The sequence below is a fragment of the Phodopus roborovskii genome, unplaced genomic scaffold (assembly GCF_943737965.1).
Source record: "Phodopus roborovskii unplaced genomic scaffold, PHOROB, whole genome shotgun sequence".
NCBI classification, from domain to species: Eukaryota; Metazoa; Chordata; class Mammalia; order Rodentia; family Cricetidae; genus Phodopus; species Phodopus roborovskii.
The window spans coordinates 4,828,339-4,853,177 of record NW_026125278.1 but is presented as its reverse complement, the minus strand read 5'-3'; the positions used below and the strand labels follow the sequence as shown (position 1 = coordinate 4,853,177).

At 38.7% G+C, this 24,839-nt stretch overlaps 1 protein-coding gene across 1 annotated transcript in view; it reads right to left on the bottom strand.

Moving 5' to 3' along the window:
* Window positions 1-24,839, bottom strand: part of Col24a1 (collagen type XXIV alpha 1 chain) — a 259,948-nt gene that overhangs the window by 45,346 nt on the left and 189,763 nt on the right. The window contains exons 42-48 of the mRNA XM_051194789.1: window positions 24,483-24,536; window positions 23,235-23,291; window positions 21,094-21,147; window positions 19,018-19,071; window positions 18,860-18,913; window positions 12,446-12,499; window positions 11,022-11,129 (exon numbers count right to left, since the gene is read on the bottom strand). Coding sequence (XP_051050746.1) covers window positions 11,022-11,129; window positions 12,446-12,499; window positions 18,860-18,913; window positions 19,018-19,071; window positions 21,094-21,147; window positions 23,235-23,291; window positions 24,483-24,536 — 435 coding nt within the window. The remainder of the gene's footprint in view (window positions 1-11,021; window positions 11,130-12,445; window positions 12,500-18,859; window positions 18,914-19,017; window positions 19,072-21,093; window positions 21,148-23,234; window positions 23,292-24,482; window positions 24,537-24,839) is intronic.

Sequence of the window (24,839 nt, the reverse complement as noted above, 5' to 3'; positions counted from 1 at the left end):
CTTCCTTCTATATGTTTTAGATTGATTTAATATAGTCTGCAAGCCTACAGTTTTGGAAAGGTTTTCTCTATGGATCACGAGAATTACAAGGGGGATGAGACTGTTCTATTTAGAGTTCATCCATGCAAATGAAGGAACATCCTATATATAAGAGGCACCTAAGACTTCAGGAAAATTTCAAAAATGACCAAAGAAGACTTAGGTGTTGTCAATGGCCATACCTCTGATAGGAATACAACTTTATAGGAATGGGATGTTTTAAAAGTGAAATTTAAACTGGACATGGTGGCATATGCAAGTAATCCTAGAATTTAGGACAATGAGGTAGGAGGGTCATGAGTTTAAGACCAGCTTGGGCTATAAACTGACTGTGAGGTCAAACATGGACAATACAGTGAGACTCAGAACAAACCAGCAATAATACAGCACCCAATACACCCAACTATCCAGACTCCCATCCACACAACAAACCAATCATCCATCTATCCAACAACCAACCAAGAAACATCAAAATTCTAATGCAAAGCATCTTCTCCCACTGGGGAAAAACTCAACAGCTAGAAGACCTAATGTCTTATAGCATTCTTAAAATGTCAGGTATAAAAGACAGAAGGAAAGGCATGTAAGGAAGAAAAAAAAAAACAAAACAAAGCAAATGTTCTTTGACCCACAAAGTAACCCTATAGTTAAACTTGGATAAAAAGTTATTGTGCAAATACAATTATTGGTATAATAATTGTAAAAATTAATGGTTATCTTTCAGCTTGTGAGCTACCTTTCCCAAGATGCCATAGGGAGACATTCCTTATGGGTAGTGTGCTAGATGTAGGCTTCTCAATGTCCCACAATTCCAAAATAGTGTTGCTTCACTTTCATCATAGTTCTAAGTAATTTTAAAGGTCATTATTTTTCTAGTGTAAAAAACATATACTCTTCTGCTAAGACATGGGACACGGACACCTAGACACCATTGAGCAGCTCTGAGGTCAACAAATAATTTGTAAAACATTTGCAAAAAAAATGTCGTCATGAGAAACTTCGTTAAGGCTGCACGGAAAGTTAATTTTACTTGAGCTATCAGACGTTCAGCACAGCCTAATGAATACACTACAAGTCATTTACCATTCATGTTGGTTTCTTAGAGAGAAATTTGAGGATGGTAGCAGAGTGTTCTGTACAAAGTTCTAAGAGTCTTTCAGACAAGCAAAGAACAAACATTTTTTATTAGGGATACACAGATGGATGATTAATTTTGCTTTCAAGAGAAACAGATGCTAATTCCAGGCATTCCCTCCAGTGGCTTACAGAGGATGATTTGTTTCAAACTATTGAGTAAAGGGGTAAAGTAATACAGGGAAGTTTTATAAACAAAAAACATAGTAATTATTCATTTTGATAAGGGATGCTGAAATCAATGAATAGCTTACCCGAGTCTTAGAAAATTAATATGGGAGCACACTCATGTATAAACTATAAAAATTTACCTACAACTCTACAAAATATCCTTTAGTCAATTTATTATCATTTTCATGACTAAACAGTACTACAATGACAAAAATATGACAGAAAGAGTATATGGTGTGTCATGCTAGGGAGCTCTATTATTTTCACACAAAGGCTGTCTCCCTACGGAAACCAGCTGTGAGCCCTCCTGGAGAACAGAAAGTGAGGGACGCCAGAGACTCTGCTGAGAAAGGCCTTGGGTTTGGATGAGTAAAGACAAGGAAAGCATCACACAGTGGGGGCTTTTCTCCTCTGCACACCCCCTATGCATCAGAGGCAGGTATCACCATGCCTCTATTGTTCTCAGTTTACAGCAGGTAAGGAAGAGGGGGTTGCTTTCACTTCGACCTCTGTCCTGTGGAAGAAAGAAATACTTTGTCTTCTTTTCTGAAGGGAATGGAAAGACCCAGGAATGAAAAAAAAAAAAAAAAAAAAAAAAAAAAAAAGGCAGCTTCCCTGTACACAATGACAAGAAACAGATTTTGGAACCCAGGTGTTTATAATAATAGATGAGAGCGAAGAGATGACCTCTCTCTCTCAGCCGCTCCCTTTGATCCTTGCTTAACAGTCTAACTCTCCCCAGTATTCAACAAGCTATCTTGAGAAATCAGTGGTAAGTAAAATCTGTGAAATCTGTGACAGAAACACACATTAGAAAGAGGCTCAGCCCAGAGGCTAATGTCTTCACATTGAGTGAATTATAAATTTTAATGATGATAATGCCATTGATTTTTCAGTCAAATAGAAAAAAAACCTTAATGACATCGAACTTCATATTATTTGACATTTCTTTGAAATTTCTGGGAAATTCTTTTTCCTCTTTTTTTTGCACTCTATATTGCTACACAGCATTTATAGACATAGGGTTATGTTCATACACTTAGTATGTAAGAAGAGACCATAAAAATTTTGCTTTCTTTAGTACAAAAGTTAAGTTTCTTTTTATTTTAGGCAACATAAGGTGTTTTTTTTTCTTTTAAAGCCAGCAAACCTAAGAGCCATAAATAAAACATGGTACCCCCCTCTACTGGAACAGTTAAAACAACTTCTGATTGAAGAGAACAACCTCATTTTATTTGATTTACTAAATATATTCCTCCTAGGAAAGAAGTGGCTTTTTTAAAATATTTAGGCTGATAATTATGGGTAGTTATATGTAAGGCTACAGCATACATAAATTATGCCACATTTATAACACTGTCCTAGATTACACTCAACAGCAACATGGCCAAGAGCTGGAGTAAAATGTATGAATTAGCTGTATGCTAAAGTTGGAAAGTAGTTTCAAACATCTAAACATATTAAAGCTTAGGGACTGAGAGTAAATTGAGGCATGCCTTAAGAAGGATCATGGTGCTTGATTTGTGTCTTCTTCTAAGTCTATGACACTAACTTCCCACTCAGATGCAACAAACACCAGCATTGTGCTGTTGTACCTCAGAGGCATTGCTTACGTATTTTAACTAGAACAAATGATAGCTTCTTCATCTTGAAACACGTGGACAGTGTTTTTCATTTAAACAATAGTTTCTTAATCCTGGAAAACCTAAACACGCCACTAGAGTACAGGGGACTGTGTGAAACCCCCTTTGCTTAGGTCTCAACATACAAGGACAGGGTTACCAGGGACTGGAAGAGGACTCACGTGTCTTACACATGTCTTATGTCTCACTGCTCTGAAGAAATCAATGTGTATCTTCCTAGATCAAAGGTAACTAATGTCATGCCGGGGTACCTCACTCCATCCTCCAGGAGTTCTGCCAACAGGCCAAACTCTTTTCTGACTATGAGCATTTTCATTTTGGCTCCTTTTCATGCCTGAGTTGTCTTATCTCAGTCAGGCTCATTGTAACCTTCTCAGGGAGGCTTCCCTACTAAACTTCATATGCAACCTACCTCTCCCATGATGCTTTGTCACATAACTATTGCTTTCCTTGCACTAAACAAGATTTGAAACTATCTGTTCCACCTATTTACTTAGTGATAGTCTAGTATCCAACCATTACATTGATCCATAAATTGTGACTTTTGTTGGAGATCAAGTGCTGCACTTCCTTGCTATTTCATGAACATTCCATGAGGCCAGCTTTTATTCACTCTATTATATTCTGTAACTCCTTAGTCATACCAGGCACTGAACAAATATTTGTGTTCTAAAGTATGTTAGAATAAGCACTTGCATTTATTACTAGATAGAGACAAAATTGACTCAATAAGCTCAGATAATGTGTTAGGTCCTTTACATGCAATATTTCATTGATCACAGTAAAAAATATGAATTAGGTATTGATATAGTCATTTAATGTGTGCTGTTTAGGATGTTAATTAGCTAATACAAGTCATAGGTACCACATGAAGAACATTTCTCAATGATTCATGTGGCTTCTCGTATGAGCCTGATAATGTACAAGGTGCCAGGCATCCAAAGAAGAATAAAACACAAGACCTGCTATACGAGAGCTTATTGGTTTTCCGAGAGAAAGCAATGTAAACAATTGTCATCTAAAATCACCCAGAATGTACTGAAGCTGTAAGCAGACAAGAGCCTATTTTAAAGTTATATTAAATTTGGATTGAGTCCTGAAAGGTTAAGAAAATATTCATCATAAAGCTAAATGGAAATGAGGAAGAGATTTCTAAGCAGAGAGAATTAAATGGCCTGGGAAATACGGAGACTCTGGGTGGGGGGTTAGCTAAGAATTAGGCATGTGTGAAAGAGTGGAGCATCATTGTGAAGAACAGGGTGTTGAACCTGCTTTTCTGATTTTTAATTCTGGTTCCCATGATGTGTGATCTTGGGCAAGTTTTTAGTCTTTCTGAGTTTTAGCTTCCTCTTGATAAACTGAGGTAGCTACATTGACCTCATGGGGCTAAATAACTTAATATACAACCAACACCCAGCAAACACTGGTAAGTTAGCTGTTATTATGCTTGAAATGAGCAGTACTCATAAAGAGCAGGGTAGAATGTTGGCTCCGCAAAATAAACAGAGGCCAAAGGAACGCCACTCCATGAGTATGAGCTGTATCTGACAGGGTGGGGTTCACTGAAGATTCAACGAGGAAAGTTCTATCCATCTGCAAATCTTTCACTTTGCTACTAATAAGCTGCCACACAATCTGAACTGTGTCCTGGAAGAGATCCTAATGAGCAGGAAATCTGCCCAATGACAGCAGCCATAGCAAAAGAGGGAGAAAGTTATAATGAGATCAAGCCCTAACTGGATAATCAGCCTTTCATAGCGAGGCCTTGACAGCATTTGTTCAGTGTAGACTTGTCCACCACAAGTATGTCTTTCTAAACCACTTAAAGCCAGAACGGAATCCTCTCAGGAACAAAAGTCTCTTGAGTGTGACTGGGTCACAGGTTACAGATGACCAGATGGGCAGCATGGCTGTGGGTGCTCAGAACCTAGGCTCCCAAGTGGTTGGGGTCACTGCTGAAGTGTCCTTTCCTTTTCTACATTGTCAGGGTACAAGCCACAAAAGAGAAACGCAAGATTCTCAGTGTTCTTCTAAGACGACACTAAGCACAGATTCACCTGGTGAATGGCAAAGGCAAGCTTGAAAGGGCCTTGATTTATTCTAAAATAAGTTGTTAGTTTCATCTCATTTCTTCCTTTCCAAAAACCAGTTTTATTGGTATAGCAAGAAAAGTAATAATAAAAAAGGTCTGGTAAGCCCTGATGTTGGTGACAAATGGATTTACGATTTTTTCAAGGAAAAGTTTTTTTTTCTTTTTTCCTAAATGATTGAGGTACTGTGTTTGTACAGAAGCCCAACTCAATGAAAACAGCATGGTAGACTCATTTGCCGCAGATGTGCTCAACTGTCTGGCCTCAGAACACTCATCTGAGCAAAGGGAAATTCACAAAGGCAACTTGAGCCTCCCCAGTACTATTCCTCGGCTATGGTCACATGACCTTGAAAAACACTGAAACTGCAGGGTGACCATGCCAGGAATTCTTAAATCTGTGGCCACATCAGAACTAAAAAAGAAAAGAAAGAAAGAACATTGTTTAGGAAAACCAGGCAGTTGCATAATTCTATAAACCCTAGGATAAATATTTTTCTAAGTGGGATAAACCCAGCATTCTTTAAAGGTAAAGCCAAAGAACAGCATGGTGCCATGATTAAAAAAAGGTCAGTGGAAAGATGTCCTTATCCTTGTTTGAAAATACTTCAGAAATCTTCCTTGTATTTAGCAATGACATTATTTCCTCCAAAATAGCTCATAAAACAAAAAACAAAACGAAACAAAACAACAACAAAATAGTTGCTTTACTTTTGCTTGAGAAACTATTCTCTTGGACATTGCTTGTGCTAATGACAAGGCAGCTACTGAAGATTTCAGTTCATTTAATGTCCCCTAAAAAGCATTGCAATCTCAATTTCATGTAAAGTATTTTGTGGAGAGGAGCGATATTTAAGGCAAGCATCTCCATCTTCCTAAATACTCCAAAGACGTGCCAACATTGGGCTTGCAGTGCAGAGTCTGTGAGGCTACTTTGTTTTTCATTTTGATTGATATAACATGCTTTAATGTTCAGAACATCCCAGCACCATAAGTATACATACACAAAACTTCAGCATATTCTGAGAAAATGTTAAAAAGTAGTAGGTGATGGCTATGGTCTGATGCCTACTTAATTGCTTTCTAATGGCAATGCCAGATGTCACTCAACTTCATGGCCCTGGGAGTTGTGTTGCAGCAGTACTTATTATAATTTGTGTTTCCTTTTTTTTTTTTAAATTACAAAGTTCAGTAAGCTCTCTGTGCGTGCGTGCGTGCGTGTGTGTGCGTGCGTGTGCGTGTGTGTGTGTGTGTGTGTGTGTGTGTGTGAAGTCTCTTTTTAAAGTAGTTCCCAGGTAATTTAAGAAGTGGACACAGATCAAACACGCTTTGTTGTTCAACTAATTCCCTGTTCTTTGTCTCTGTCAGGTCTTCAGTCTTGTAGGATAGGCCTTTCTGGTGAGGGTTTGCACATGCTCAGAGTGTACTGCTACTGCCCCTGACAGACAACTGTACCTCTACTGCCCCTGACAACTGTGTACTGGATTTAGTAGTTCCAGGGCAGAATACTCCTGTGGGGGTGCAGATAGAATCCTAAGACAATTTTTTTTTGGCATGAGCAGGGCCATGTCAAGGATTCCAGTGCCCCAGACCCATGGCAATGACAAAACCTTCTCCATGTCAGGTTCAGAGGGATGCTGACATTGTATGCAGAAACTATCAGCTGCAGCGACAGAGACGTCCTACCAAGCCAGCTAATCCTCCTCTTCCTCAGTGTGTGCTGTAAATGTTAACTGTGCCAAATTTCCAGGCTATGCCGGTGCATCTCCACCAGAGTGCACGACCCACCTGATCTCAGCCTCCCTGTGTGTGACAATCTTTAAGGCCAGCAGGCTTTGGCGTCCTGTCTCCCTGTTTCCATGAATCACTGCTACTCCTTTGAATGCTTAACATCTTATTAAAGGATTAAAGATATAAAAGTATAAAGTAATTACTCAATGAAAATACAAAGGGAGACACTGTTCTTATGTAGCTCCTTAATGTGTTTTAAGCTGTGTTACTATAAAAGTTCAAAAGTTAAAAAATTAAGAAAAATTTACATTAAAGTGTTACAATAATCTAGGATTAATTTATTATTGAATACAACTGTTTCATAAAATCCATGTACTGTAGCCCAATGCATGCTGCGTGTAAATTCTACAGCAGCAGACCCACAGCTTGGGTTTCCATGTTCATTAGCAATTGTTCACTAAATCACCAGGGCAACCATCCAGCTACTCAGCCTCATTCATACTAAGTGCCTTAGACTAATGCAATGTTCTTGTGTGTGTGGGGTGTGTGCATGTGACTGTGTCTCTGTGTGTGTATGCATGTGTCTGTGTGTGTAGACCTAACAGTACAATGTTGACCTTGAGTGTCTTCCTAGATTGCTCTCCATCTTATTTATTGAGGCAGGGTCTTACAACTGAACATTGGACTTGTCAACTGGGCTAGTCTCTCAGCCTCTGGGATTTCAGGTGACTGTCATGCTTGCATAGCATAGGCATGGATACTGGGGAATCTGAATTTCAGTCCTTACACTTGAACAGAAAGTGCTTTATCTATTGAGCTCCCCACCCCGACACCTTTTAAACAATTACTGTACATGTTTTCAGTGTACTTCTCTATGTTTATCTATGTTCAGCCACATAATTAATACTGTGACATTAAGATATCAAGCCCACAGCAGTCAGTACTGTAACACGGTGTACAAATGGAAGCAAAGGCTACACCACATAGCACAGGCTGTGGTAAGGGGCACAATTATGGTTTACGTAAGTACAGTCTATGATGTTTCATGATGATGGGATCCCAAACAGCGCTTTTCTCAGAATCCTGACATTAAGCAACACACGAGTATGTAAGTTCAGTTTTGGGTGTGGGTCATCTACCTTGCAACCTTGCCAAGCTCATTTCTTTAATGGATTCTGGAATTTCTACGTGGATAACTGTGTTATATGCACCTAAAGACAGCTCTTCTTTCATTACCATCTGAATGACTTGTTTCTTGCTACTGCCCCGGCTGGACCCATGCTGTGTTTGGTAGACTCTCCAGTGCAACACTGAGTGTGTAAGTGATGTCTGTCATCATTTAAGGGCTCAGCAGGCTGCCTTACGAAGTCAGAAGGTCTTATTGGAAAGGATACTGAAAACATTGTTGCTGGGATAGCTTAATTAAGAGTGCTAGAAAGAAAGGGAATACAAACAGAAAGCAAGACAATATTTGAGGCACTGTGAAGCGCTGTAGGGTACAGTCTGACAGAAGCAAACATACTTGAGATCCATTCCACCTCTTGGGTTTCAGGGAAGCTGCAGACAGTGATATGATAAATAGAGCGCACATTAAATACATACATGCTTTATTATTGAGTTCACTATTACTGACACAGGAGCAACAGGCAAAGACAGATAACTTTTGAGTCAGCAGAAGAAAACTAAAATATCTCTGGAAACCAGGAAAGGGGGATGGACTGAAGATGGACATGCTTCAGACAGAGAAACAAGATGCACAACCTCTGCTATTCCTGATGCTTCTAAATGCAGCACAAAGGGTACCATAGAGCTTAGAAAAGAAATGAATATGAGATGTTTGGCATTATTTGAAGGTACCATCTACCTGAGAATCCAATAGAAAATTACCTGGAAATATTTTTAGCTGTATTAGACTATAACTTTCAAATAGGTTGTTCTTAGTTATGCAATAAAACTAATTAGTATATAAAACACGAATAAGTACACACAGGCACCTGAGAGCAGTATTAATATTTGGTGAATTGGCAATGTCAAGCTCAGATTCAGTTGTGACCTACAGTTAATGAGGCTGAGCACAACGGTTTCCCACTGTATCGTATAGAAGGGTTCAGAGGCTTGGGTAGACAGAAGCATGGAGAAACACTTATTATGTAATTGAATTAGTCGGTGTTCCACTGGAAGGGCCCAGAGAATATTCTTTATGGAAGTATTCAGAAACGCACTGGAATAATGTCTCTGTTTTAAATGTGAGTTTTGGAATGTCTTAATAGTAGAACTCAGGATAGTAATCTGTTTTCTGAGAAGAGGTAGAAGCAGCCATGGTTTTGTGAAATCAGAATGGTTGATCTGTTCATATCTGTGTTTAACTTAACATAGCAATCTACGGGACCAACCAAATACGCCATGGCTTACTAGAACATGTTGATGTGAAACTGGAAAACTTGTAGGACTTAGGGATATATGTTGAACTAAGAGTCTCTCCCAGACAAACAGATCCTCCTGGAGGAAAACCCCACGGTATGGTGAGTGGTGTGCTCAATGACTCGTCTCCAGAGCTTGTTCACAGGAACCTCTGGTCAATTACTATGTGACTGAGCACTGGAGAAAGCAAAACCCCAGCCTTTCCAAGGTACAGCTGAAGGTGCAGTGTGCAAACTCTCTCTCAGACTGGTATCTCAGATGGAAACACTCTTGTGTGCTGAGGCTGGTGTCACGTGCTTGTAATGCCTCATTATATCCCAGCACCTGAGAGAGTAAGGGCCATCCAGAATCCAGGACACACAGTAAGATTGTGTTGGAAGGAGGTAGAAGAAGAGAGAAAAAAGGAGGAGGAGGAGGAGAAAAAGGGAGAGGAGGAAAAAGACAAAAAAGGAAGTGCTCTTTAACTAACCGGATAACTGCTGTCAGAAGTATGTAAATATTTATTTTAATTAAATATTCACCTTGGATGTCACACCTGTGTAGGCCTTAATCTGATGTTCTGATGTGTTTCCTCCAAAATGAATAGAAACTGTGTGTGTGTTTTTTTTTAACTCCTTAAAATATTCATCTTTGCAGATAGAACCTCAGTACATATTTATTTCTCAAATACTCAGATTGGATAGATAATAGTTTCAGTTTCTTTTTGTTTTTAAATGTATGAGGAAAATTACCATAGTAAAAGAAGGGTCTTGATATGGGCTTGGGTTTATGCACTCTGCCTTGCCAGATTTGAATAAACAACTAGGACTGATTTATTACTTCAGAAAAGAGAAACAAGTAAATGGATATCCATATTCAAATAGTGGAAACTTAAAAAGCTCAATTTTGCTGAGTTACTGGAAGAAGACTGCTAATTCTTCTAATGTGTTGAGTGAAAATAAAACCTGATATGACAAACTTACCTGGATTAGTGGACACTGATAAAAGAAAAAGAGAACATGGCTAAGTGAACACAAAAATATGGTTTTGTGGGCTGGAGAGATAGCTCTGCAGTTAAGAATACTTGCTGCTCTTGTAGAAGCCTAGAGTTCAGTTCCCAGCAGCTGCATCAATCAGGCAGCTCAAAACCTCCTTTAACTTCAGCTCCAGAAGCTCTGACTCCCTCTTGTGGCTTCTTCAGTTACCTGCACCCATGATCACACACACGCACGCACGCACACGTGTGCGCGCACACACACACTATTAAAAACAACTTTAAAATACATGGCTTTAAATTTTCTGGTAGAATGAGCTAGAAATTTGCATTTAAAACAAGAATAAATTTGTATCATTGTGTCACCCTTAAATGAACACAGGAAATATCCATGCAATTCTTGAAAACACTTGGGCTGTAAAAGCAAAGGGAAAATTATTCTGGGCAGAACCTACTTGAGGTACTGCCAAGACCAAAATGTTCCAAAGAAGGCTGAGGACATTTGATGAATGCAAAACATCCTGGTTATGGAGCCACGGGATGGAGCTTCTTTATACTTTATTTATTTACCTTTAAATTTTTAGATGTACAAAAATATATAAATTGCTACTATGGAATACTAAGCATAAAATATCCAAGAGAGTGTACCCACTGACATACTTGAAAATCATTAGTAAAGTTCCAAAGTAACTATTAGAGAAATGATTGACTTAATCTGAGCTAATACCCAAACTGAGAAAGGTAACCCCAATCACCATAGTCCTCAAAAAAACATCAAAGCTCAGGAAATTGGGAGCATAGATGCACCCGAACTACTCACAGGAAGTCCTTGTTTTCCCAGTAGCCCAGGCTTCCCAGGGTCTCCTGACATGCCGTCTACTCCATGATATCCTTGTAAGCCTTTTGGCCCGGGAAGGCCTGGAAGTCCCTTGGTAATTAAAAATTATTTTGATTACAGAGAAATATTGGGCAGGTGACATTTCCTGGTATAGAAAAGGTTATATACTTCTGGACTTTGCCTTTAGATAAAATTTCCTCTCCTTTTTAATGATTTAATATTTGTGTTGGTGGGAGGCCTGGGAGGATGGGAGGGAGAGGGAACTGGGATGGAAATGTAAAATAAAAATATTAAATAAAAAAGGAAACATTCCCTAAACAAAAATGAGAGTGAATCGGCAGTTTATTGTGTAGCTTCTTGAGCTCAGAGGATTCTCACTGTACCTGTCCATCTTCCTCTAGCTGTCAAGAAAAGCTGAGAGGAACACAGGGCAGCTTCGGATGCAGGTGTTAGTCTCATGTCTCCCCCAAGAATGAAGATTATGATGCTTGTTTCCCCTTAAGTCAGATAATCGGATGACTGATGACAGGCCTGAATATCTTGTTTTCACTCTTGAATGAATGATTGCTTTTGTTGTTTGTTTGTTGTTTGTTTTTCAAGACAGAGTTTCTCTGTGTAACAGCTCTGACTGTCCTGGAACTCTGTCGACTAGGCTGGCCTCTAACTCAGAGAGATCCACCTGCCTCTGCCTCCCAAGTGCTGGGATTAAAGGCTTGGGCCACCACCGCCCTGCCCTGAACAACTGGGTTTTATTTGTAGGGTCTTCGACATGAATGTTCCTGCAACGTATCCTTTTTTTTTCTTTTGCCTTTGTCCCAGTTCAGACTGGCAGAAGCAGGCATGTAAGTCTTGGCTGGGTAGCATCAGAAGCATTCTCTTTGCCAACTAGCCAGTCGGCACGTACCTATCCAGCTGGAGGAAGATACTGATGCTCAGGTAAAATTAATCTCTATTCTGGGACAAAGGAATACGTTTCTCCTCAAGACTTTCTGCCCTAATTGCCAGGAGAATGAGAAGCTGAGTCCTCCAATTAAAACCCAGCTTGTGTCTTTTTAATTATACTTGACTCTGACCTTTTTTTTTTTTTACAATTCAGTTGATCAGATTTCCAAGTTCCCTGTTTACAGTGGTTCACCGAGAGACAGAAGGAAGAGTCTGCAGGGAGGGCTCCATAACACGGGAAAATAGAATCCTTCACTTGCAAGGACTTAGATTTAAACAGCAAGTTTGGTTTTGAGTTAGTGGTCATATTTTGTTCCCTCTGTGTTCCAGCATGGGTTTGAATTTTTTTTTCAAGACAGTCTGATTTATCCAACATGACATAACTGGCCCCAAACTATTCTGCTTGCTAAAGTTGTCAATTCTGTTTAGAAAAAGAAGAAAGATAAAAGAGGTCTATTACTTACGGGAATGCCAGGTTTCCCAGATGGACCAGGAACTCCCTTTTTCCCCTTTGGACCCTGAAAATGGAAAGCACAGTTGTTAACAGATTGGAATAAACTGACTTAAACAAGCCACAGAAAGGAACACCGAACCCTGCATGGTACGGAAGCAGCATCACCAGCTGTCTATCACTGGGATGGCCATTAACTCTCCCGGGGGTGGTGAGACCACTTCCATCGTGGAAAATGGGTGACTTTGAACTTCCTTCTTGCTCTGAGTTCAGATTTTAAAAATTCAAATCACAGTTCTAAAAAGGCACTGTTTTGTAAATGTCCTCACTTTCAGACAGGGTCTATGTCTCCTTTTAAACGTGGCTAGGCCCAGTAGATATTTATTGAGTATCATGTATCATGGCATCTGTTACATGCTAGGAATTCAGAGGCAAAGTCCCTGGTCACAAGACTCCGTGTGGCGATGGATGTGAACCAATAGCCCAAATGTGCTCCCAGGGGGGCACAAAGAATGCACTTGCAAATAGAAAAAAAAAAAAAAAAAACCAAAAACAAAAAAACCCAGGTATTTATTTTTCCAAGGACTATTTGTTTTTCCATGTGTGAGATGTTTTAAGTCATAATTGATTCAACAGTAACTGGTCGGCCAGCATAGTCAGAGACTGTCCTTACAAATCATTCCATTGTTCTGATGATATCCCCAAATTATTTTCAGATGAAAAACATGGAAAACAGTGGCCGGGTGTACAAATAAAGAAGAGAATCATGCCATTACCAGACATACTTCTCAGAGATCATTGGAAGTTACCCCTGACAGGACTATTTTAGCCTAGAATGGTAAATTCTTAAGGCTAGCATGCTGAAGATACAGTTTAATGATATACACATGAATAATTGTTTCAGATGTTTCACCTTTGAAGATGACCTTAAAAATTTGAAAAGATACAGTACATGTCACCATGGAGGAAAAGACTGTGTCTGTAAGAGACAGAACATCCAACTGTTTAGCTGGGCTTGGTGCTATGCACTGAGTAGTCCCAAGACTCAGAAAGCTGCCTATGCAAGCATAGCTTAAATGACTTCTGGCCCCAGGTGGGGCCAGCATGGTAGGATTATGGCAGCTGGGGACCACAAAGGATGACATGCATTTGGTGGATATGTGAAGGAGGCCTGAAGAGTAAGGTCACCCTCTTACCATCTTTCCTGGTCATGGCAACCAAGAATGCTGCTTCAGACATGAGAGCAAAAAGCAAATGGGAAACACTGTATGTAAAATGCAGCATGTTTGAGTATTTTAGAAGAGAAGAGTTAGAGGTGGTTAACCAATTAGATTCCCATCATTTAGTTGTCTACCACTACATGGGATGGACACTCAGGACAGATGGTAAGTTCTATTATAAAGGATACAAATGAAATTCTACTTTTAACATACTGTGCATCAAACATTAAAATAACAAAATATGAACGGAAGATCTAGGCACTATTACAGTCAATTATGTTTGAAGATGATCCTTGTGTTGGGATTATTTCAGAAGTTAAATGCTATACTCCAAAGTCTAGATCTAAAGGATTAACACAGCTAGAATGTTCTTTAGACTTGGATGGCCATAAAAGCAGTTATTAATAGCACAACACTAAGAGAATTTTATGAATATGAGAGACATTTTAAAATGTCACTTTACTAATGCTAGAAGGGTAGTCATGGCAATATTCACCCATTGACAAGTAAGTATTAAACCAATATCAAGAATCTGGCCTTTGTCTTGGATTATTTAGATTAGCTATTATCACTGTAACTGAAAGAACACAGGGGACCTAGAAAGGCCTATATGGTCTTGTAATGAAGGTCAATACATGTGGGACATTGTTTTGCTATGGAAAAAAATGTTTGTGTGCTCCCCAAATTCACATGTTGACTTTCTGACCTAATGATGAAGCATAAAGGTTGGTCCTCTGGGAGGTGATGATGTTTTGAGAGTGAGGGCCTAGAAGGGGATTAGTGTTCTGATGGAGACCCCAGAGAACTGTCTGGCCCTCTCTCTCCTAGTGAGGATACAGTGAGGAGTTGGCATCCTGTAACAGAGGTGCACTCCCTCTAGAACCTGACCATGCTGCCATCCTGACCTTGCACACAACCTCCAGAATGAAACTGTGTTACTTGTAAGCCACAAACCCCTTGGTACTTAGCTATAGGAGTCTGGACAAAGCTATTCTTATACTGTATTATATTTTGTGAATCTACACATTAAAATGTCTCAAAAGTAGCACCACCAGTTTCGTAATTCATCTAAGAGCTAAACATTATTAGACACTGCTCTCTTGCAGAGTAGTCTGTCCAGTAGGAAATTACCTATGGTCTGAGGTCAAGGAAACGTGCTGCTGTGTAAGCTCACACTGGATGATTAGCTGAGTTATTACCATAAGAAGGAAAACAGTTACACTCCAACCAATCCTCCAGACTCAAATAATAAAAGTAGACTATCCTATGATGTCAGACTTAACTTACTCATTTGATTATATTTAAAGATAAGCCCTTAATAAATCCATGGGTGTGATGTCCTTAAATAGAAAGGCAAATGATTTTGTAAGAAGTCTTTTCAGGGTACATGTGTCCCCTCCGCTTGAACTGTATTGAAAAATAGACTTAACGGCCCGTATGGAGCCAGCCATTCTGGAAGCCTCCCATTCATGGATGCTCCACTCGTTCTCTGACTAGAGGTGGTCTAGTTCTTGTGACAAAGGACACTTTAAGGGTCTCTGTTAATTGAAGTGTTGTTTTGTTTTTGACTTTGTTGTTTTTAGAGATGTCTCAAGGATAATTATCACAACACTCGGCTCTGCTCCAACTGCCTTTGAGCAGCCCAACTTTAAAAAGCAGACACAAACTCAGGGCTTTATGCATGAGCTACCCTCCCTTTTCCTTTAACCAGGGAAACTGCATTCACTGAAACCCAGAGGATCCTCTTCAGAGAAAGGGAGAATCTGGCTGGAGTCCTAGGCTCTGAGGCTCATAGGGGCTTCCACACACTTTGCATGGAGGGACTCACTCTCACATGCTCAGTGAATGAACTCATTAGTTAGTTAGGATTAAGTGTATTTTAATTTATAAAAAAATGTATAATTAACAAGAGATTTCAAAGCAATAGCTTTCGTATACTAATGAGACTCAGGAAATTAAGTTGTTTCTGGCTCTCTTTCTAATTAGTTCTGTGATCTTAGGTAATGCATAATCTCTCTGGGATTTAAATTTCTTCATTTTGAAAACAAGTTCACCATTCAGATGAATTTAAGGGGCCATTTCAAAATCTAAAAAATAAACTTAAAGCTTTGCAAAAACAAGACAGCAGCAATTGGACAGGACTCATCTGGCCACCAAAGGAGTCCTTAATGAATAATACATAATCAGCAGTTATTTTTGTAGCAATTAATGCTAATATAAACTCTAAGAGGTCTTAAATTATGCCATTGGACTTCATGCACCAGTACATGGCAGAGCAGAGAGCAGCTGGTTGCTTGGATCATGCAGATGACAAAGCATGGTCTCAGCTTTGTGACTCCAGCACACAAGGACAGCTCACAGGAAAGGCAGATTTCCCATGGGAGAATTCGATTCTCATTGCTACAATTTTAACAGATCCTAATAAGACCGGGAAGTTTCTTTTCCAAGAGATATGTCAAAAAGAAAACCTGATAAATATGAAAGTTTTAATTAGATAACATTAGGCACTTTAGGATAAAACTTGGACACATATCCACATTCTTGGGTAGCATGTAGTTCTACGAGCTTAATAGATTGGTCCACAACTTCTTCCATTGCATACATTGAAAATGTCAAGTGAAAGCAAAGGCTATCACGTTTCTCTGCCTTACTTTTCCCTCATGCAGGCCAGTTTGTAATTCACTAGCTAGTCATTGATCCTTGTTCATTTGCTGTGTGTGCATGCATGCATGTGTGTGTGAGTGTGTGTATGTGTTTGTGTGTGTGTGTGTTTGAGTGTGAGTGTGTGTGAGTGTGTGTATGTGTTAGTATATGTGTATGTGTGAGTGTGTGTATGTGTGTGTTTGAGTGTGAGTGTGTGTGTGAGTGTGTGTATGTGTTAGTATATGTGTATGTGTGTGTTGAGTGCACATGTGTGTGCAGGTACATGTATATTGCATGAGTACATATATGTGGAAGCTAGAGGATAACCTTGGGAATTGTTCTTCAGGCTCTACTCACTTTAAAAAAAACGTATTTGACTCATTCTAGTATAAATGTGTGTGTGTGTATTTTACTTTAAAATTATCTGTGTGGAGGTATGCACACACAAATGCCCATGGTGGTCAGAAGAGGGCATTTGATCCCAGGGAGCTGGTCTTCAGGTGGTTGTGAAATACACCTGGGGAGTTGAGAACTTAGGTCCTCGACAAGAGTGATTGTAGCCATCTCTCCAGCCTGTTTATCCCTCCCCCCACTGACCTGCAACTTGCTAAGGGATCCACCTGTCTCCTCTTCTCAGCATATTTTACATATGTCTAGACTTTTAAATACGGGTTCTGGGGAATCCAACTCAGGTCCTCATGTTTGCAAGACCAGTAATGTACTGACTGAGCTATATCCCTAAACGCCCAATTCTTTTTTTTTTTTTTTTTTTTTTTTAAGGAATCACATGTGATGTTATCACATATATAACCTGAATATTTAAAAAGGTTTCTATGTAACTGAACAACTATTGAATATCTACTCACTATACCCGATTCAATTCCATTTTGATACTTAATTCTGCCAGTTGGAAACACAAATTGGAATAAAGACACCTTTATAAATTAGAAGAAACATAAACCCACCATTGTTTTTCTATCCATTCTTGTGAAATTTTAATTTATACCATAATGCATTTTCTTAAATACTGAATTTTAAGGGCCAGGGGTACAGCTTAGAGGCAGAACACTTTCTTAGAGTGTCCAAGGGCCTGGGTTCAATCCCTACCACTAGAAACAAGGTTCCTGAGCCCCGAGTCATGAGCATGTGTAGTGAGAACGCTGTGAGAAGTCAGGGATTGATAGTGCAAACTCTCTGCTGTGTATGCTTGAGGCCAGGCCTGTCTAGGAGAAGTTTAAATTTAGTGAACCAGCACAGTTGTCACTTGCTTGATTGTAAGTAAGTGATTTGTTTAATGGAAAAGAAACTCTTATATCAACTGCTGACTCTATGATATGCAATCGAATGGCTATTTTTACTTTTTTCCTATTAGATAGATACTTTACTTGGATGAACTTCAGCCAGCTCTCTCATCCTGGGTCTGCCATGCCTGGATCTCTGGTCTCTTGGAATATGGATTCCTCACTGCCCACCTCCATGTGATGTCTGATCAGCTTGGCCTGTGCACACCAGAACTGTTGCTGGTCTGCTTATCTAGATTCTCCCTTACTCCTAATGTTGTCCTTGGTGATTTTACATCCACTGATCTTTACTATGCTGATATAATATTTATGATTTATTAGAGCTTCTCTGAGAGTTTAGATTGCAAAGCTAGCCACAACACATAGAGCCAGGCAGTGGTGAGACACACCTTTAATTCCAGCAGCCATACTAGCTAGCCAGGCACAGACTTTTAGTCCCAAGTTTCAAGAGACCAGAAGATGGATCTCTGTTAGCTCAAGGCCACACTGAGCTACATGAAATTGATCGAGTCTAAAAGAAAAAGAGCTCACACAAAGATGATCTCAGCATTTGGAATCCTATTCCTTTAACCCCAGCATATAGGATAGGAGCAGATATTCAGTCTGGGACATTTTGGTCTCCAGCCATATACAGGACAAGATTGCTTCAGCCTGGGTAGAGGTAAGAGCTACTGGCTTGGCTGTTTTGCTTTTTTGATCTTTAGCTTGTAGTTTAAACCTCAATATCTGTCAATGTGCGTTTTATTAAATTTATGAATTTTCATAAGCTGCTCTTATATTCAGAATTAAACCCAATTTCTGTCTGACTAAAAATCTCAAGTCATTGTGTAGAAACCTATACCTATTGTGGCTGTTATAAACTCAGTTTTCATTATCCTTCTTGAACAAAAATCTTCAATCGTTTTCTTTATCAGTAACTTCTACAACTGGATCTATTTGGCTGGCAGTTTTTCACTCTACAATGCTGATACCTCCATTTGAAACCCCAATAATAGACTGCCTTAGGGGATATCTGTAGGTGATTTTTGCAAGGCCAGGATAGGTAAAGTGCAATTTAGATTCTAGTCAAAAGATATGAGTCATTCAATCAGGGTTTAGCACAAAGTTTGACATGTGGTCACCGACCCTACCCCAGAGGCTTACAGAGATATACCCTCAGGAGAGTGAATGGCTACTTGAATTATGATAAACAGCAATCTCTCGTGTGCCCACTGTCCTAAGGCAGCAATAGACTTCACATTCCCTCAAACAAGTTTTACTTACATCAGCTCCTCTCTCTCCCTTCAGTCCTTGTCCACCCTGGTCACCGGGTTCACCCTTTAACAGGAGCCAAGAGGGAAATCATATGTAAAGCAAGGAAGTGAGCTATATTAATACAATTTTTTTAAATGTTGCAATTATAGAATACTTTCACAACATACTGGGGGCCCTTGTTGTCCAGTGGAACCTCGGAGTCCTGGCACACCCATATGGCCCTAGGAAGAGGAAAGATTCAATTAATTCAAATAAGTTCAGTCATGTGACCTAGACTTTTATTACTTAAAATAGAAGCAGAGGATTCTAGAACTTAACTTAATATTGAGTCTTCTTTGAAATAGGATAGTGCCTATAGTTGAGGGCTATTTTGATGAATCTGGTATATTATGCTGGACAAGTATAATATTTTTTTGGTTTTGTTTTAAAATGTGAGTTAATGCAGAGGATTAAATGGAGGATTAGGATGGTGTCTAATCTTCAAAGTCTGTAAACTTGGTGTTATTTGAAAGTAGAGTCTTTAAAGATGTGGTTTGAAAGAAAATGGCCCCATAGGGAGTGGCACTCTTAGGAGGTGTGGCTCTGTTGGAGAGGGTGTGGCCTTGCTGGAGGAAGTGTGTCACTGTGGGGTGGGCTTTGAGGTCTCTTTTGCTCAAGCTTCCCTCAGTGTGACTGTCAGTCAACTTCCTGCTGCCTTCTGGTTAAGGTGTAGCCAGCACCACCTCTGCCTGGATGCTGTCGATCTTCCTGTCATGATGATAATGGACTGAACCTCTGAGCATGTAAGCCGCTAACTCAATTAAATGTTTTCTTTGTAAGAGTTGTGGTGTTTATTCTCAGCAATAGAAAAACCTAACTAAGATACTACATTACCGATCCTCAGGGAGTCTGAGCCAGTTACGGAGCTCAGGACGATGATGGCGAGCCACTAATTTGCTGCCTCTCTGGCTTGTCATACTAGGGAGACTTTTCCACAGTGACTACATAATCATCAACTATCTCTTTGAACTCGATGAAGTCGAGACATAGTTCGTGACACAATTGGTGAGTGGATTTGAGAGGACTATGGCTAGGAACATAAGTCTAGTTAGAGAGCTATTGAAATAATTCAGACAAAAGACATCTCAAGAAGACCAATTCAATTATGGCAATTATCTGTCTACCTGCTTGTCCAACCAACTTGGCTAATCTAAGTCTGCCTTTTCAGTAGTGATCACAGAAGTATCAACCTTGAGACAGAGATGCATTGGGTCAAGCAGTCCACTGTTCATTATTAAACACAAATTATACACAGAGCTTCCAACTAAGTGCCATACAAGACAGAACAAACTTAGGTTCTAATTGGGGAGCTAAGGCACCATGTAATTTAAAAACCAACTAGCAAAAATATGGTAACAAAAGACCACAAAGTGTGTTGAGTAACCTATAAAGAATATTATGGGGTTGTAAAGGGCAAAGTTGCTGTGTGAGTTCGATGAGAGGAAAGTTGGAGACAAATTATAAATGACAGATGGACTCTCTGGAAGCTAGGGTTATGTAATGCTGGGAGCAGGAGAGGATCTGCTGAGCAATGAAATAAGACTAAAGCGACAGGGAAATTGACCCTGTGAACAAGAGACAAGAGATGGCAGACAAGAGCATAAAACATTGTCAACATAAACATGAGTCTTTATATGGGCTAACCGTTTCAGGGGATTATGTGGATTTTAATCCAAGAAATGGAAGAGGCTAAGAACTAACTTAAGTCATAGAGCTGCAATATTATCCATCTATTTCTTCAATAAATCTATATGGGGCTTCCTCTGGCCACGAGAGATTCTTCAACCTAGAAATTGGGACGCTGTAACTAAAGGACAGAAAAGATTCTTATTCCCCCAGACCTGACATTTTGGTGAAGACTGTTAATAAAACAAAAACAAATAAAAAGTGATAAGTAACATAACATTTGAGTACCATGAGGATACGTGATAAAGCGTTAGCTGTAGATCTACTTTAGGCAGGCAAAACAGTTCCACATCTGTTTAAGTAGGGCAGTTAGGGAAAGCCTCCCCGGTGATAATTCTCCAGCTGAAATCGCTGATGAGAAAAGGCAATAATGGAAGAAACCAATGGTAGACAGCTGGGTCAAAACCACAATGCGTGGCTGATTATTTCAGTGTGTTTGCTTTTGTTTGAAAGTAAACACCGTTTCAGGGAAATTCTACTCAAATTGAGGTGCAAGGTGTGTAGCTTCCAGCGATTACCTTATAGCCCTCATCACCATGCTCTCCTCTCTCTCCTTGTTCCCCCACTGGGCCCTACAGAGAACACACACAAAGACAATCACGTTCATGGCTGTAATCCCTGAGGGCAGATGCTACAATTAGGGTGCTTCATTCTTTTGCCAAAAATATAAGGATCAATGTATAGTAAATTCTTTAAGTCTGCTATGCAACTGAAAATGGCTGAATTTCAAGTGATATCAAAAGTGCTATAGAATTACAAACCTGATGAATTAACTTAATAATTTATAAACAGTTGCCACATGATGCCAAAAATTTTACATCAAGTTATTAGAACTAACATAATAAATTAAAATACAGATATAATTATTCTGATGTTTACTGCTAAACAGAGTTATATGAGTATAGCCTCATAATGATTTTCTATGAAAAATATTGAAGAGAAGATAGCTAATAAAACCTTGAATTTTATGAGTATAATATAAATCTTGAAGGTTTCTTAATCTTAAGTGGGTTGAAATTTATGTAAGGCTTAATTTTGTTTACTTTATAGACTTCTTAACTAACCTAACAAAATAAGACTTATTTTTTAAAAATACTTGTCATGTGAATTTTTTGATATGATAAACTGTTCAAATCATAATTTTTAAAATTTACATAGAGTATTAGTCATCACACACTAGACTCTCTAGTCTGAACAGAAACTTAAGTTGAGTTAAGTTGGAAAAGCAGGAGAAATTATAGACTGATTACTATAGACTACTTACAGATAAAATCATCTTATTCCTAGATGAATAGTTAGTAGGCACAATGCAAAGAGAAGTTCTGATCCTGTCTTATGTGGGATATCTGGTTTAAGTCTCATGTCTACTGGGAAATCTCACCAGAAGTGATTTTAATTTTAGTGCACAGGTATTTATTACACTGTAGCAGACAGTTTCCTATTGACATTCCCAAACCTAGGAAAACACTATTTTCCACTTGGCAATTTTTCTGTTGTTAGACAATTTTTATATTATTTCTCCCTAAATCAGTGGTTCTCAACCTTTTGAATGTTGCGGCCCTTTACTACAGTTCCTCATGTTGTGGTGACTCCCAACCATAAAATCATTTTGATTGCTGCTTCATAACTATAATATTGCTATCATGAATTGTAATGTAAATATCTGATATACAGGGTATCTGATATACAACCCTTGCAAAAGGGTTAGTTGACCCCTCCCCCCCCGAAGGAGTCATGACCCATAGGTTGAGAACTGCTGCTCTAAGTGATGTGGTTTAGACAGATTAAAACATGTTTCATAAATACACTTAAATATTTGCACAAAGAGATCGCCTTTATATAAAATGCCTCAACTTAACTTGAAACATTCTAGAATTTTCTGTATTATTTTCTACAGTAAAATATTAATGGCAACTGTAGTCATAGAGCCAGATCAAAATATTAGGACTATACATCCGTCATGCTTCTGGCATCCTTTATTTTGAATGTTACTGTGTGAAAAATGATACTATAACCAATATGCTTATTTCTGTGAACTAAGTATTATCCATTCACTTGTTTATATATGTTATTCCCATGTTATTTTAGAATTAAATGGTCATAGAACTGGTTATTCAGATTTCAAAACTGTACTAGTAGTGAATTTTCAAAACAGTGGTTACAGTTTGTCTTTAAATGTTGGATTTGAATACTATATGTCCACAGTCTTGAAAAGCAATTTACTCTGACTGGTTACAAAAGCTAGCAAATCACTTGGCAACAGTGGACAAATTATTATAAACATATATAGACCAGATTTTTATAAAAATACTTTGGAAGTAGATATGATCTTGACAATTAAAGAACTATTTGACCTAGACTAGCTAAAGCATATTTATTCTGGACAATTTCTGTAAAATTTTGTCATGCAATCCATGTTGAAAGTTAGATTTCATAATTAACTCTCTTAAACATACATCTTGGATAAGATTATTGACTAATGCATTTTTTCATGTCTAAGATTTTTACATTATTTAGATGCTATGGAGATAAATATTGCTTTACTATAAAGAGAAGTTATGAAACTAATCAAATAAAACTTTGAAAGGAATGATTGGCACTGAAAGCTTCTGATTGCATTTCATCCTGAGGTACCAAAATAATTTTAGAAAAAACCTACTGGTTCACCTCGAGGCCCGGGAGGTCCTAGGACTTTGCTGTCTTCTCCTGGGTAACCCTAAAATGAAAATAACAATTCTTAAATACAAATAAAGAAAGTACATCCAAAACATTCTGTTATTTCCTAGTGTTTTTTTCCCCTTAAGTGGAAACTTTATAGCTAAAAATTCGAGTGTATCATATTTTGTATACAATCCTACTTTGTATATTGTTGTGCAGTATTTAGATGCATTACATCTGCTTATGCTGTGGAATATTAATTTCATTGTTTAAAGGTGTGTTACATTTGTTTCTGCTGCACTTCTTTAATGATTTAAAGATGTGTTAGATTTGTTCATGCTGTATTTGCTTAATTATGAGAAGATGTGTTGCTGTTTCACCTTGCATGCCTGATTGGTCTAATAAAAAGCTGAACAGCCAATAGCTAGGCAGGAGAGGGATAGGTGAGGCTGGCAAGCAGAGAGGAGGAGGAGGCTTGAGAAGAACGGGAGAAAAGGAGGGAAGAGAATGAGGAAGAAAGAGACGGAGATGCCCGGGGCCAGCCAGGCTGTCGCCAGCCAGCAGGCACAGAGCAGGACATACAGAAATAAAGGTAAAAAGCCCTGAGGCAAAGGTAGATAAACATGAACAGGTTAATTTAAGTTAAAATAATTAGCCAGAAACAAGCCTAAGCTAGGCTGAGCATTCATAACTAATGAGAAGTCTCCATATTATGATTTGGGAGCTGGTTGGTGGCCTAAAAAGAAAGCCTGGTACACTACATGGTTTTGGGAAGTGTTAATCAGTTTTAATTACATAGACTACATCTTAGAAATTTTCTCAATGTGTAGACTTTGAATTAAACCATAAACTCAGTAATGCTATAGCTATTCCTAACTCATTAGGAAATTTAAATCCAAGTTGATATTTATATGCTATGGCCATTTCACTCAGCACATCACATCTTTCAATAAATAATTTTTGCTGTTATGAAACTGTGTATCACAAAGCACCTTCACACACACTGTCTCACCTCAGTCTTTAATTAATCCACGGGAGACATCTTAATAATTTATTTGAATTTTAGTTCTTTGGTATTATATCCTCCTAGAATTTGCAAATTTTCCAGTTTGAAAAGTGGTTCTTTCAATATTTCCATGCATTTATTTAGAAAGAAATCATAAATTAAATACATAACTCTTTGGAACCAAAAAGACAACACACACACACACACACACACACACACACACACACACACACACACACACACCTTTTCTCCTTTAGGCCCTGGCAATCCAGAGGGTCCTGGTTGACCTTGATGTCCCTATAAAAAAAGAGGAAGAAGTAGACAGACAGTCCCGAGACCACATGATCATGTGCTATTTAATGCTCCCAAATCCATGTTATTAGTTGTTGTAGTGTCCAGGGAAGAAACCTTTATAGGAGGTTGAGAATTAGACACAATGCTTTATAAGGGAAAAATGAACCTTCTTTATAAATAAGAGGGTTTATTTTACTTTCTTTTCTTGAATATATTAGAACTTTCATTTTTTTTTGGTGGTGGATAAATGATAGACATATGTATGATAGTGAGGGTATAAAATTCAGTATGAAGCTCCAGAATGGC